Source organism: Cibotium barometz, chromosome 16 (assembly GCF_041138505.1).
Source record: "Cibotium barometz isolate CiBa-2024 chromosome 16, ASM4113850v1, whole genome shotgun sequence".
Lineage (NCBI taxonomy): Eukaryota > Viridiplantae > Streptophyta > Polypodiopsida > Cyatheales > Cibotiaceae > Cibotium > Cibotium barometz.
In genome coordinates this window covers 14012729-14028321 of record NC_141061.1, presented here as the reverse complement: position 1 = coordinate 14028321, position 15593 = coordinate 14012729, and the positions used below count along the sequence as shown (strand labels likewise).

The 15593-nt window shown below is 46.2% G+C and overlaps 1 protein-coding gene across 3 annotated transcripts in view; it reads right to left on the bottom strand.

Annotated features, from left to right (window-relative positions):
* Positions 1-14670, bottom strand: part of LOC147630400 (protein FIP1-like) — a 53991-nt gene extending 39321 nt beyond the window's left edge. Inside the window, exons 1-5 of one of the 3 annotated variants that reach the window (XM_086810258.1) lie at positions 14523-14670; positions 2796-2963; positions 2518-2605; positions 2215-2323; positions 1157-1206 (exon numbers count right to left, since the gene is read on the bottom strand). In XM_086810258.1, coding sequence (XP_086666384.1) covers positions 1157-1206; positions 2215-2323; positions 2518-2605; positions 2796-2881 — 333 coding nt within the window. In that variant the 5' untranslated portion in view covers positions 2882-2963; positions 14523-14670. Of the gene's footprint in view, positions 1-1156; positions 1207-2214; positions 2324-2517; positions 2606-2795; positions 2964-3216; positions 3393-14522 lie in introns of those variants that run through there. The other 2 variants (XM_086810260.1, XM_086810259.1) reach the window with 2 other exon arrangements.
* Positions 14671-15593: the final 923 nt, after the last annotated feature.

The window sequence follows — 15593 nt, the reverse complement described above, 5'->3', positions numbered from 1 at the left end:
AGTGTTAAATCTGTGTCACGACTTGGTAATAGTGCAATATCCCTACCTAGTGCAGTTGTTGCAAAAAATAAAGAAAGTATACAGCCCAAGCTTGGCCTGTGCATTGCATTCATATTATCTACACTATTGCATGTGTTATTTTGTGAATACTTGAATTCTGTGAGAGGTTTTTTGTAAATCTTGGGGCACTGCCAATGGTAGTTTTGCACAACTCTTTCTCTTGAAGCCCCCAGTTGAGCATTTCCACAAATAAAGGCTAGGCCACAACCCCGTTACCCACAGCACTTGCCATGTATGTAGCCAATAAACTTTCTAAGGCTTAAACCCATTTGGGCCTTTCACCTAAGCATTCAAGTAATGCCTTTAGGCATGCCGCATCCCCTAGGCCTTTCTTCACAGTGGCCACCTCAATTGCTGGTTTAGCCCTCTAGACTCCCTAAATATGCACCCATCGATAAGGGGATCCCACCAATACAGGACATGTAACATGACCAATTGATTGCTTGTGCATAAATTGTGTGTTTGCTCTTAAAAGCAGGCAGATAAACCACCAAGGCTCCTTGATGACTCCAAGACTTGGAGAACTTGGAGAAGAAGTAAAAGTCCTTGAGACTGTTCTTGACCATAATAAAGTGGGAGAATGAAAACTTGGCGGCTGTAGGTTTGAACCTACAAGCACATCAAAGCAACTCGTGGATGGCAAATCAAATATCTACAAGAGCTCCCAAACTTTGGATTCATCTTTCAAGCATAGTTTTGGCCGCTCCTGACCCAAGCATAGAAGATGCTATCATTGGAGAAAGCTTGAGCCCTACACACTCTATTGGGAAAGCAATGCTCTGAGGCTTAGTTCTAGCACCCAAGCGTCAGTTCATCATCACATATTCTCTAAATGGATACCACCCCTTCAAGGGTCTCTGTATTTCATGAGGTTAGTTTAGTCACCCAGAACTCCTCTTGTTGACATATGGTACTCTCACATTAGCGTTAAAAAATTGATCCCTAACCCTTTTATGGTAGATACATACAGCGATTTGATGCTTCCTATACATTGGAGCAATATTCTAATTCCACCACTTGTAGAACAAGTCCAAAAAGAAACCGAGAAGACTGCCTGCATCTTTTACATGACAGTTTACACAGTTCAAGCAATTACCTGTCTCCTTTCCTTCTTGACTTGCTTTGATAGATGCTTCTGTAGCAACCCTGCAAACCAGTCTCAGAGGTAAGTGCTTGAAAATCTCATGTTTTTCTGGCGACTTAAACAGCACTAATCGAAACATAAAAACATCAACTCCTGAACCTGGCTCTTCTTTCAATATATAAAACTACTTCTCTCAAAATATATATATATATATCTATATATATATATATATATATATATATATATATCTATATATATATATATATATCTATATATATATATATATATCTATATATATATATATATATCTATATATATATATATATATATATATATATATATATATATATATAATTACTATTCATGGGTAAACATCTAGACTAAAGGACTAAGACAAGGACCTGCAAACAATTAAAGACATTTTCTAAACCAGTTATGAACTATTGGAGGCCCGCTATGTAAACAAACTGAGCATAATTAAGTCTAGGAGTAACAAACAATCAAAGGCATACCCAAATCACATGTAAAATGTTGTACTCGCACCACCCTCTTTTAAATCTTTGAGGCCTGCTACACAACGAATCCCCTAAAAGTGTGCAGCTAAGAGCTTCAAGACTAGGAAAAATACCAAGGGGAAACTTGCATGCTTTTCGAAGCACACTGCTCCACCCCCCCCCCCCCCTCTCCCCCTCCCTCCCTACCTACCTACTGTTTTCTTCATAAGCAACCCACCATTAATTAAAATATGGAGAGAATTCAGGGTTGTATGAGACAAGATGATTGTACCCTTAACTCACGTGTCGAAAAAGAAAGCGTACAGAAAACAAGGTTCTAGTATACAAAAGGGAGATTTCAAACCGAACAAGGGAGATATTTTTTCATACTTAATAGAAGTCTCTTTTCCCCAAAAAAAAAAAAAAAAAACAAGGTTCTAGTTCATACATCTGAGATAATTTTTTGAAGTAGAATCCTACAGCAACTCCAGTGTGCTGACTTCAAGAAACAGGTGGAAAACATTTATATTGCAGAATGAACAGGTGGAAAACATTTATATTGCAGAGTGAACAAACCTGTTAATACAAGCAGTAGTACATTGCAGCTACACAAAATGGCAGGATAGTACTGGGTAATTCGTGCGAATATCCAGGGAGCCGCAATCAAGACAGCAGCATACAGCACCTGCAACACATACTTTCTTGCATGTCAACACATTTTTTGATATAAACACTGAAAATCTTCATGAAGGATGCACAGGAACAACATAAAATGGACAGAAAAGCACACAAAGCAAAGTGTTATAGTCCATCAAAAACATTGCCCTGGAAGACCTTACCGGAAGAACAACATACACAACAGCTCCTAGCAAAGCTTACCAGAAGAACAACATACAAGGCTGCTCCAATTGAAGTTGCTTTTTGTCTTCGGCCTAGCAATGGAAGCTCTAAAGTTGTATCAGTGAACCTGCGCATGGCCAGACATGATATGAGTAACTTGCACACCAGCATCCTACTTCTCAAGAAGAAAAAAAAAACTTAAAACCATAGCAGCCTAGAATAGATGCATCAAAAAGCAACTTAAAATCATCATAACAGCATGCAGATTGGTTTATCATTCACTCAACGTGACAGCTGCAAAGGATTCACTTCCTTACTGATCATTGCTAACAGAAGTGTCTTCAAACACACGCCTCGAATCTTGACGGCTCTCCGAGCCTGACAACCACCTGGTCATCAACATTGCAGGCTATTGAGGGCCCTTACAAAATCCCCACTGTGAAAAACTTAATGGAATGGACATAATGGTGCTCTTTTGATTTCCCCTGCAAAATGGAAAAATACAAATCAAATCGTAATGGACCCGGCTCAAAGGACCCTTCCACTCAACCCAAAAAACTAAAATGTAATACAAGCCATTTGGCCAAGCCATTTGGCCAAAAACCATTTGAGTATAAGCCTAAGGCCAAGCTGAACATTTGTTCAGTTAAAGCTACCAGTTTCACCCCTTAATTTTGTGAATGCCCCATATCGCACACCATATACAGAATTTCAAAACTAACAAGCACGACTAAGTACAGCTTAGCAAAGCAAGATGACTGATCGACTTGCAAGAGCTGAGTAGATACAGAGCTTCTCACATCCACTCAAAAAATAAGTTCAAATAATCGAGCGTCTGAACCACAATTTTTTTTAATGTTGAAGCTAGTAGTGGTAGTTGATTCTAGATCTGGTGTTGGTGTTGGTGTTGTGTTGGTGTGTGTGTGTGGTTCGGACTACTTTTTCATGATTTGCATCCACAACAATATCGTTTTGTCCCCGGAAGACAAATTATGGATAATATTGCTAATGTATATCTAGCAATGGAATATGTCAAATGTACTTATCAGGACGACCTTGTTATGCAAGTGGGTGTAGCAAAAGCCTTCGATACAATTCAATAGGACTACATAGCTAAGGTCATGGCTACAATGGCTTTGGTCGCAAAATGCAACAAGCTATTTTTTGGTTATATCAAGATAGTACTGCCCAATGTGTTTTGGGCCGTGATCTCTCATCCAAGTGGACATTGCAAAAGTATGTGCGTCAAGAATGCCCTCTTAGTGCATTATTGTATGCGATTGCCACACATCCACTTTAGATGTATATGGATGTCTCGAATCCATAGGGGCAATTACATGGCCTGAAGTCACCCAATGGTTCACATTTGTGTGGCGCAAGCCTCTGCAGACGATTCTTTGTTCATGCCCAAATGATCTCAAGTGCAGAACTTTGGAATTATTTGGTAAAGCAATTGGACTTAATATCAACTTTTCTAAGTCTAAACTACTTCCGTTGACTTCTTGTGACTACCATGCACTGTTATGGCCAAGACAAATTATTTCACCAAATCACTTGGTTAGACATTTGGGATATCCAAGGGCATGGTATATGTCTACGCAAGATGCCATTCATTGGGTATTGAACAAATTGAAGGCCAAGCTAGCATATTGGAAGCTTTCTACATGGCCTTCTCACGATTGTTCAATTGATCATTATAGCCTATGTGCAATTTTACTTGCCATTGTTGATTTGATGTAAAACTAATATTGACACTTTTATGTCTGATGCCTTGGAGTTGTTGTGGAAAACGAAGCACCTTATGACAGCGCTACGTCTTCTAAGACGATCTTTGGTCTGGACTCTTCACACCTAAAATGCATGGTGGACTAAATATACTCGATTTGCACTATCATCTCTTGGCAAGAAAGGCCACCATGATTCCCGCTTTTTTACAACTTCGGCAGCCATGGGCCATAATGCTTGCAAACATATGTTCTTCTATCAAGACTAGAGCTTATGGCAATTGGCACATTTCTCACTGGGAAGCACTCCTTAGTAAATTTGAAGGAAAAATTCCGAGATGCCCTTATGCATCTTCCCATCTTCGTGATTGGAAATTAGCCTTGTCTTCTATTCAGTGGCATGGTAGAGATGCATTGACTGGAAAAGTTGTGCACTCTCTGATCTTCCCCCCCCTTTCAACTTACGTCCTACGCCCCCCTTTCACACTAATCTGCCCCCCCCCTCCATCTTTTCTGCCCCCCTTTGACCGCCTTGCCCTGCCCGCTTCCCCCCTCCCCCCCTTCACTGGTCTATGCCCCTCCCCAAACGAAGACCGAGAGCACCAGGCTACCAGAATCCCAGACTACATCAGAGGGAGATCACAGAGATACGGGCTCCACATCAGCACCATATCCAGAAGCGGCTAGCTCACTTACACTCACACCCGGAGATCATGCTCCGAGGTATTTTTGCCTCGCCATCGCCTATGTATCACATATTACACCCCCATTATGGTACTGGTTGGAGCTAGACAGATCTGCATTGCATTCTTGTATACCCTACGCAAATAGGTTGCATACTAAGCCTCTAGCAGTAGTGCTCCATCCATCACACCCCCCCACTAGCTCAGTACTTTCATAGTTTATTTCATGTTCATTTTGTCCTCTTTTTTTTTCTGGACATCCAGAAGACATTGACAGTTGTACATTGATTTGTCTCATAGGTCGAGTTCGGCCTCTAGTAGACGTTAATACAACTTTCTTTCTTTCTTTCTTTCTCTCTCTCTCTCTCTCTCTCTCTCCCCCCCCCCTCCCCGCCCACCCAGCCCGCTTCCCCCCTCCCCCCCTTCACTTCTGTGCAGCCCTATGTCACAAATAGCAAGAACCCGGTACGACAATAATAATAGACCAACACTTCCAAATACCAAACACAGAGCATGATAACACAGCGGAAGAACCATAAACAATACAATAACACTGCACTAAGCCGGAACGGCCGGCCCCCCGTAGGAACTTCTTTACAGATAGAGAAGCTTTTACAAGATACCAAGGTGCGGGTGCACACAACACTGGATTTTCCACAAAGCCTCAGCACAAATCTTGCACACGTAAACTATCTCGTGCCAAGATACAAACACAGCACCAAAGTCCATTTGATAAACTGTCCCAAAACAGTCCCATAATCAGCTCATCTATCTCGTGCCAAGATACAAACACAGCACCAAAGTCCATTTGATAAACTGTCCCAAAACAGTCCCATAATCAGCTCATAAACTGTCCATAAAACAAGCCGGTACGGAGCCCATAACAGCCCTGAATTTTGTGCCAAATCAGTCCCAAAACAGAGCCATAAAATCAGCACCAAAAGAGCTCTCAAATCAGCCCGAAACAGTCCCAAAACAGCCCAGAAAAGATTGGACCAGCCATGTCAAGCTCCCAGAGAATGTGACCAGCCATGTGGCTGCCCTGGAAGAAGTCAACCAGCACTATGGGAGGCCTGGAAGAAGTCGACTAGCCTAGTAGAAGTCATAGAGCAAGTCGACGAGGTGAAACAGTCCCAGATATGCTGTACGGCCAGCGCAAGAGAGAAGAGAGAGGGTGAACTGTAGTCGGCCGGCTGAGAGAAGCCTCCAAAAGGATGTGCATGGCAAAAGAGAGAGAGCCAGCCCCTTTTAATAAAACCAATGGGCCAAATTTGCCTTACTTTTCCCCTTTTTCCCAAAATAGCTGGACTTTGCCGAAAATATCAACTTTATGCTTTCCTTGGCTTGTACTCCCAAGTTTTGGCCCAAAAATATCAACTTTTATGCTTTTCCTGGCTTGGTGCCCAAGTTTCATCTAGGTACCTTCTTTTGTCCACCTGTCCATGCCCAAAATAATAATATGACCAGCCCTTCATGTGAAAACAATGACTTACAAATATAATAAGTCATTTTAATGATAAAATCTCATGGTGCTCATGCTGTATGGCCATCTTTCAGGCCAAACCATGCCAGTAAAGTGCTCTAGCTTTCTTCTGTGGAAAATCCTCGTTCACACCTTGGTTCCACCCAGCGTCTGAAATGCTAATCAAGACTGGTGGAGGGACCAAATGGTGACACCCTACCCTGCTTCCCCCCCTTTCTCTACGTCTACCCCACCCCCCCCCTCCCCTGTCCGCTTGCTGTCCCCGTTCCCCTCTCTTCTTTGTGCCGCTCCCCCTTCCAAGGTGGAAAGGTATGTAAGGTACGATACGAATTAGGCACGTAAGATACGCATCAAGTACGGGTTGAGATTTTAAGGTACGTTAAATACGTAAGGTACATAAAAACATAAAAAATACACTATATAGTGTATATATATACAAAAAAATGAATGAAAAACTACAAACTTTAAATTTGAAAAACAATTCATTTCTGAACAACAACACAATTACCAAAATGAGAGCTATCAGTAAACAAAAGCATAAATAGGTTTCATGAAATGTAATCACTCAAACGTTCAGTACCCATGACTCAAATGCCACGGGTTACATACTATAAGCAATCAATCAAAATTTAAAAGTTAAAAGACAGGTTACTATCTAGAGAAGCCAAAAAATAATAGTTCTAGTCACTAGTGTCACTTTCTCTGCACAGTGTAGAGTGCTCAATGATCAATCCACTTCATTGCATCGCCTATGGGTGGATAAATAAACGACTACAATGGGCACCTATGGGCCGTGAAAAATTGGTAACTGCGGGAGGATCTTTTTTTTTTTTACTGCCACATACGGATCCGTACCGTACGGTACAGTGCCTTACTATACACTAAAATGTACCTTATCATAAGGTACGTACTTAAGGGAAGAGGCAGGGGAGGAGGAAGGACCTTCACTTGCCACAACTGTGGGAAGCCAAGACACATGGCTAGAGGCTGCTACACCAAACCAAATGAAGAAGGATTGGCATCGACAAACTTCATGGAGACTCCTAAGAAGGTAGAGGAGTCAGGACATCTTTTCTGAGAGAGAAAGAGAGAGAAACCCCACAACCCAATGTAACCTGTCCCAATAGAGTAAAACCACCTCTATGCCACTGATGATGTAGGCCATGTGGTAGATGTATGTGTGAGCACTTTAGTCAAAGTTACGAGCACTTGTAGTAGCCTTGGACACATAGAGAGAGAGTGTCAAGGACTATGAGTTAGGGACTTGAGGCACTGGTAAAAGAGGGAAACTTGGTATAGGGTTGAGGTGTGCTAGAATTATTCACTTGAGGGGAGGTGTTGAAATATGCAAGTGAATGGGTGTGTGCGGGAACAAGCTCTTAGCTAGAGACTACAAAACGGAGTCTGTAATTGAGTGGGTAGTAGTGAAAAGGTGAGAAGAATATATTGCATGAGAGAATCAAGGGCAGCATGAGTGAATATAGGGACGTGGAAAGATTCTAGGAAAAGGTGCCCCCACATGTAGAGAGGAGGTGGCACAAATCAAGGAGAAATCAGTGGGACTAGATGCTTGGCATCTTGTGGATGTAAAATCTATAAATTGGGACATTGGCCTAATGAGAACTTGCTGATTTTTTGGTATCCATGCCTACATTAAGCTATTAGATTAATTGTGTACTAATCTCACCTTAATCACCTTCTAATTACTACTGATCATGTTTATCCTTACATTTGATCGACCATAGCTCATCACATTGCTGCAAAATTATCATTCTCTACCAAAGAGTGATGGTGGGAAGTCTAATGCTCTTCTTGCTCTCTAGCTACTCTCATGCCAACTCTATGATTCCACCAAGACTACTTATGCCAAAGAGCAAGCATGACACTCTACTACTTCTCTCCTGATCCAAATATTCTTGTAGTTTCAACCTCAAACTTTCAAAGTCTCCTGCACTAAAGCCGAATGAGCATGAGTGAGAAGCTCCCAAGCTAGTACAGCTAAAGGCTCCTCAAGTTAATGTGGTAGTGGTTTTGTAGTATTTGTACCTCTTTTCTGCCCCTCTTTGCACTTCTCCCCTCCACCCCCCCCACCCCCCCTTTCCACCCCCTCCTCCGCGTTTCTTCCCAGCCATTGGCGTTCTATGCCTTTTCTCTCTGCTCTCCCGCTTTCAGTGCCACCCCCCTCCCCCCCCCTTCTTCCCGGTTCCCCGCCTTCCCTCCTCCGTGTTTTCTCCCTATTTCTCCGTCCTCTCCCTCTTCCCATAGGTAGAATTTTCAGGTTCTTCAAGGCATTTCCATCTCAACAAGTCTCGGCACTTTCTCGTCTTCACCCTCAAGAGGACTCCATGGCAGCCGCTCCGTCAACCCCGACCGAGGCCGTCGTTGCTTGCTTAAGCGGACCTTCAGGTCCTCGTCGTCACGACTGTTGCAACATTAGACGCCTCCACCCTAATTTGCAAAATTGTTGGTAGCCACCCTGCGCGCGGACAACTCAAAGATTTTTTATAGGCGAGCCTCATTGGTGAGCCTGCAAAGATCACAGACATTCACCCTCTACGGCATGGCTACTACCAAGTGGAGTTCGACTCGCCAGCGGCGTCATACCGAGTCATGCAACTGAGCCTCCTTGCATTGCGTACGGTGCAGGCCTTCTTTGTGAGGTGGTAGCATGGCTTCGACCCTGCCTCTGACCCTCTAGCTAGCATGTCAGGCTTCCCATGCCTTAGGAAGAAATACCTTCCCTTCTCTCGGTGATTGGTGGTGCCACCGAGAGAGTGATGGAATCCCCCCCTACTGCTGCCTTGGCCCTCGTACAGGCAACCGGGATTTCATCCCTCTGCATCTGTGTTGCCTCGCCGGATTCAGTGCCTCGTGTTATATCTATTCCTTGCCTCTGGGCAACCCCATCATGCAACGCCTGGAGTATTTAGGCCTTCCAGGTCCATGCTTCATTTGCAGGCAGATGGGAGATCTAGCCAGAGCTTGCCCTCGGAGGCAGTCTCCAGAGGAGACTGCCGCCGGTGGTCCCCACCCCCCCCCCAATTCCCCGTTCCTATCCTCACCAGGGGGTAGAGAGAGAGGCAGATTCTCAGGCAGCGGAGCATCAGGTCCCGCGACCGCGGACGACCCAGCTGCCGGAGAGTGGCGGACGGTTGGCCCGTGCCTGGCCGTCAGCCGACCACCAAAGCTGAGCACCGTCACCACGTGCACCAAGCTAGCAGGGTACAGGAGGTTTCGGTTTTGTCACAGAACCGTTTTGAGCATTTATCACAGCACCTACCTGTTGGCGATGGGCCCCCTCCAGTCACGGAGCGGGCCCCTTCAGCCCCTCCGGTTTGGTGGCCCATTCCCCGTCGAGATTCTTGCCCAATGAGGTCCGTAGACCCTACTGAGCCCACGGCTAGCCTCTCCCAGCAGCCTTCCTCTCCGATGGATCTCTCCCAGCAGTGCCCCTCTCCGGCCTCTCCGCCTCCTCCATCCTCGCCCCCGACTCTACCCGCAGCAGTCCCTCATGCCCTGTCTTCATCAAAGCCTGCCCTCCCCCCCCTTCCGCCTCTCCAAAGCACTCCTGTCGACCCCAGCAACCCCCGACCCAGAGCGGAGGCAGCCATCGAGTTCCGTTCGCCGCTTGATTCACTGTTTCTCTGAGCCAGTTGAGATGACCATTGCTGCCTCTCCGGTGAGGGCTCTCCCAGGATCTTGGGGTAGCCTGTGGATCATAGTTTCTTCCGATGTCTTCTAGCAAAAGGGACAGATATGTTTGAGGAGACAGTAGCCCCTATTCGGATATGTGTGGTTTTTCACCACTCTAGACCCTCTACGCTAGAGAATATGTGTGGTTTTTCACCACTCCAGACCCTCTACGCTAGAGAATAGCGTGATGATCTTCTCTTTCCCTTTGAGTGCAACCCTAGGTGGACTGGGACTTAGAGTCGGTGGGCTGCCGCCATGCAGGGATAGGCAGTTGAGCTCCCATCATCTCCATGATCTTCGCATCACCGACGTACTCACCCATCTATGGCCATTGGCTAGGATGGAGCTTGGAGGCTCTGGTCACAGAGACCAGGACGGGGAGATGGTGGCCTCCAGCCTCGAAGTGCTGCTTTTTGTGTTCATGCATACTTCTGTCGCAGTACCTCTTCCCCCTTCTTACACGTACCTCCATTGAGATCGATGGAGTCTGGAATATGCACTCTCTCGCTCTCGGACAGAGTGGCATCACATGGAGGACAAGATCCACGCCCACTTGGCGTGCCTTCGTCCTAGGACGGATTGTGATTATTCCCCGTCTAAACCCTCACCCAAGACTCTTCGAGTGGAGGGAAGTTCCACTAGTTCTGCCTCACATAGAGATTGATATGCAGATAGTCTCATGGAACATACAGGGTTTAGGGGGCCTTCAGTGCTTTCAAAGACGAGGTGTCCTCAAAGGAGAGCTTCAGAGAGCCGCAATTGGGGAACCTATCGACATTCTTTTCCTCCAAGAGCATCACCTTTCTGAGGGGCGCACCCACCAATGCGGGAGATTTTACCACGAAGGAGTCACACTTTCTGGTCTCCATCCTCCGGCCCTTCAGGGACGCAGGGAGGAGTTTGTATTTTTGTCAGTGAGCAGCTTTTGCGGGCAGTTTGACAGGCTCAGATAGTTCCGGGGCAAGCACAATGGGTTACCATTTCAATTGGAGAGGATAGCGTTGGCTTCCTCAATGTTTATGCCCCGAACGCCGCTATAGGTAGAGCCCTTTTTTGGAGCACAGTCTGGCAACCCTTCCCCAGGCTGACTTTTGGTGCATGGGTGGTGACTTCAACATGATAGATAGACTTGGAGGAGGCACAGCCACAATCTCAGGAGCACAATACTCTGCCTGGGAGGAGATGATATTGGTACTTAGGGGACAGGACCCTTGGCATCTTCCAGAGTTTGGGCGCAGCCCCCGGAGCCATAGCTTCTCGCGATCGGATAGGAGGAGCACCGGCCCCAACCTCTCTAGACTTGACAAGTTTTATGTTGATGAGTGGGCTTGCAGCCATGGGGCATGATTGGTATCTCGAAAGGCACTACTTTTTCAGATCACGCCGCGGTTATTCTATCCCTAAAGGACCCTTGGCAGCATGACAGGCATATGAACTCTAGGATTCCGGACAACCTCGTTCAGGACCCCGAGATCTGCAGTAGGATACAATAGATATGGGTGGGACTGGATTTTATCTCAAGCTCTATTGGGTGCACATTGTGGATGTGGGCCTAGGGGAGATCAACGGTTTCTTGCAAGAGACAACCCAGAGCAGATTGGAGGGATTTCGGGAGTAGGAGAGGAGTCTGAGGAGGGATCCGGCCTCTTTACAGCGGCTTCAGGAGAGGTCCCCAAATATAGCCCATGGATTGAGAGTCAGCTTGCCACCGCCCGCACGGAGATTAGATTCATTGAGGAGAGGAGGGCCGGCAGTGACGGGAGGCCTGCCAAGGCCAAGGTGGCATGCAAAGTGATCATTCAGCCATGACGTAGAGGGGGGCTAGGCCTCATTGACCCTGCTATTCAAAGACATGCCCTACTAGGCAAGCTGATTGTTCGAGGACTCCTTCCCGGTGGTGAGCCTTGGAAGGTCTTCCTCGTGGCCCGAATTTCAGCCCGCACCTCGAGTCTAGGGAGCCCTTGGCCGCAGAGTACCAGATGGATCTTCACAGAGATGCGGGCCCACGGTTTTAGTCCAACTTTTGAGGACAGATTTGCAGCCAGTTTAATTCTAGCTTGGGATCACCTTAAGCTGGCCCTTGGGCAGATAGCTCCGGTAGCCTCAAAGGAGCGGCTTCGGCAGCCATTGGTCTGGAACCCCTGATCCATTTGCCGAGTGGCCACATGTTGGGGGCCCGACCTCATGTATCATGGGGAGCATTGAGCATAGGACCTGCGAGGTCCCTTGGAGGCTGGATCACACACTAACAGTTAACCCCGAAGGTGCAGGAGAGAGACCTGACAAGGATCCGGGGTAAAGATGGGCTCCGCATCGACATCGACTCAGCTATTCCTCAAGAGTGGCTGACTCTTATCCCAGACCCGACTCCCCCTATGTGGCTAGGCATGTTTACCAGGCACGATATTCTTGTGGCAGTCGATGAAGCGGATGAGGGTAGTGGTCCGCTCACCTTTTCTATTGGATTCCATGGCAAATTAGAGAGATCTGAGCTCCACTTAGAGGATTTCAGTGGCTGCACCTTAGAGAGGGCGAGGGTGATTGGATTTCAAACTCAGGAGTGGCACATAGACCCACCACCAGTCAAGGTGGCTAGGGAGAGATTCAGGCGGCTATGGATATGGGAGTGTCAACCTCTCACACGCCTTCAGTGCGACCCGGGCAAGTGGACTTGGCATCATCCCACTGATCGGGAGGAGACTCTGGAAGCCCCCTTCTTAGCATATACAGCGCAGCTAGGCCGCGGGATCCAGATGCCAAAGATTGACGGCACCCCGGTAGTAGCAACACACTGGCAATCACAAGGCCTCTCACAACGTTTCCTCTCAGATTTTTGGAAGAGGCTTTGGGACAGTTTTCGGCCTAGAAAGATTACCCTCTTTCTTTGGCTAATGGCACAGAGGAGCTTGGCGGTCAGCACTTGGTTGGCAGTTGGAGGTAGGCCAGTAGCTTGCCCGAGATGCAACCACCCCCAGGAGTCTCAACGACATTGTCTTTGGAATTTACCAAAGGCTGAGCAGATTTGGCGGCGGATTCTCCGCATCTTCACTATGGACAGGGCATCGACCCGGATCATTACATGGGGCACTATCACTTGGGCCATAGAGGCTGAGGTGGTCAGGGCTTACAAGGAGGATGGGGAGGGCTAGCCCTTCAAGTCTCTCACCACCGTCTCACAGCCCCACCTATTGATCACTGGCGACCAGGCTCATGCCAGAGATGGGAGATTTGCAGTAGCATTGCAGCCTAGCACATATGGTGAGCTAGATGCAATGAAGCCATTAAGGGTACCCGAACTCCGTCAACTAAGTCTATCAAGAGCATTTGGCTCAATATCATACATACCCTCCACAGCCAATGGGGAAAGTTGCAGGGTGGATCTAACCGCATGCAAAAGCGGCAGGAATCTTTCTTGAGGCTCTGGCGGCCTGGCCCTTTTCTCACTGATAGAGGTGGTGACCCCACTTGGTATTACAGACCACTTGCCTGTATGAGATAGCCTTCTCCTTAGAGAGCAGCCAGCCAATGTAGATGCGTCTCTTTCCCCTCCTTTGACTACTTGATTCCGCCCTATACATGAGGCGAGTTTGTATCTAGCCCTTCATGGTTGTTCTTTTAGTAACTAAAAGAAGGTTCTTTTTCCCGGAAAAAAAAAAGAGATACACTGACTAGGAGTTCTCTTCAATTGGAAAGCAATCATTGGTCTTCGGTGTTTCCTCAACCACGTGACAGTCAACAACTGGGCATTACAATGTGCTCAATGATTGAATGCATACAAGTGATGAGAGGAGGCCATGAAGCTGGCCAGAAGCGAGGAAAATTATCATATTAACTACGTCGGCATTCAAAGGCAGTACCTTTGCTCCAACATGGTTGATTTCATCACGGACATTTGACCAGAGAATTAAAACAGACCAATGCCTCCCCATTCCGTGCAGAATCCTACCTGGCAAACTTAGCACCAAGCTTGGGAACTAATATCCATGGACTACTTTCATAAAGTCCTTGTGTCTGTAGAGGTCTCTTGGAGATCCAGCGGGGCTCTTGTGGCTCGAATGTAGTTGACCTTGCTGAACCCAGCTGTGGAGTCTTTTGACTCTGCTGGTGTTAAGGTTATGATAATGACTTAGGAAACCAGTCCTTGGTGACCAGAAGATTGCCAAGGCACTTTTTGGCTACCCACCTCTGTGCGGTGATAAGATTAGTCTTGTTGGTACTGTGGCTTTCTTCACTGTCTTTTTTGGTGAGGTTTGTGGGTACATTGTCTATAGAGGTTTTGGGTGCTTCGTCTGCTGTGCTCTAGGTAGATGTATTTCCAGAATATTGCTTTTTACTTTATTAAAATATTCTCTGGTTGGACCTGCCTTGCCTGGGACCTGCAAGCCTCACCTTTCGCTAGAAGGATATACAGAGACTCTTCATAAAACCACAGTACATGAAGAAACCGGAGCGTAAGCTCACCTGCTTTGTTTTCTGTGATCAGCGATCGTCAAACCTTCTCCTGCTCATGCAGCCCGCCTATGTACATCCGCCTATGTACATCGTACAATCATTTATAAGCTGATTCACACGATAATTTTTTCCTATTTTAATATGGGGATAGACGAAGTAAAAACTGTCAGTGCCTAGGCCACCAACAACTTTTTCCATTAAATACTTCAGATTTGATGTAGAAACCTTAAAGATTTTCCTCTATGAACTTTAGTGAAAAAATTGGAGGACATCTCTAGAGATCTTTTCTATATAAAGAAGGAGTGTGAATGGACAACAAGTCATTGCCCCTTCTCTCTGACACGTCACTATCTCTACGGGGTTCTCTCTCTCTCTCTCTCTCTCTCTCTCTCTCTCTCTCTCTCTCTCTCTCTCTCTAACACACACACACACACACAGGTCGAGTTCGGCCTCTCGTAGACGTTAATACAGCTTTCTTTCTTTCTTTCTCTCTCTCTCTCTCTCTCAAATCGCTGGTGCAGGACAAGGATGGAGGACTGTAATGACTGTTAAGAACCGAAGTTGCTAGCCAGAAGAAGGACGATTGGGAGGAAGGAGCTTTGTCTTCTACATCATTATGCATGGGAGAGAAGAGGAAGAGGGGAGGCGAGGAAGCAGAGGGAGAGGTGGAGCAACAAGCAAGAGAGGAGTGATAGGAGGAGGAGCGCGAGGAGGAGGAGGAGGAGAGGAGGGCGCCACATGCATGTATGCCAAGACCGAGCCTTAGTAAAGGTTAATAACTCGGGGGCGTCAGCCCCCAATTTATGAATATAATACTCGAAACAAAATTGGTGAATATAAAGAGGGCACCCAAATACTGTTTTTGTGGTTCATTAGTTATATACGCATCCAATCTTAAGGTCTCAACCAATAAGTAATGTTTTGAAGGTTTTTTTAAGTGTATTTGGAAAGTTTTGAGAGGTGGTAAGCCACCAAATGCTTTCTTACATTAATTAATTAATCAATGAGATCCATCTATTTTTGGATCTAAGTTTTGTGTGTTGTTTTTGAAGTTTTTAAACATTAATTTGACTCAATATT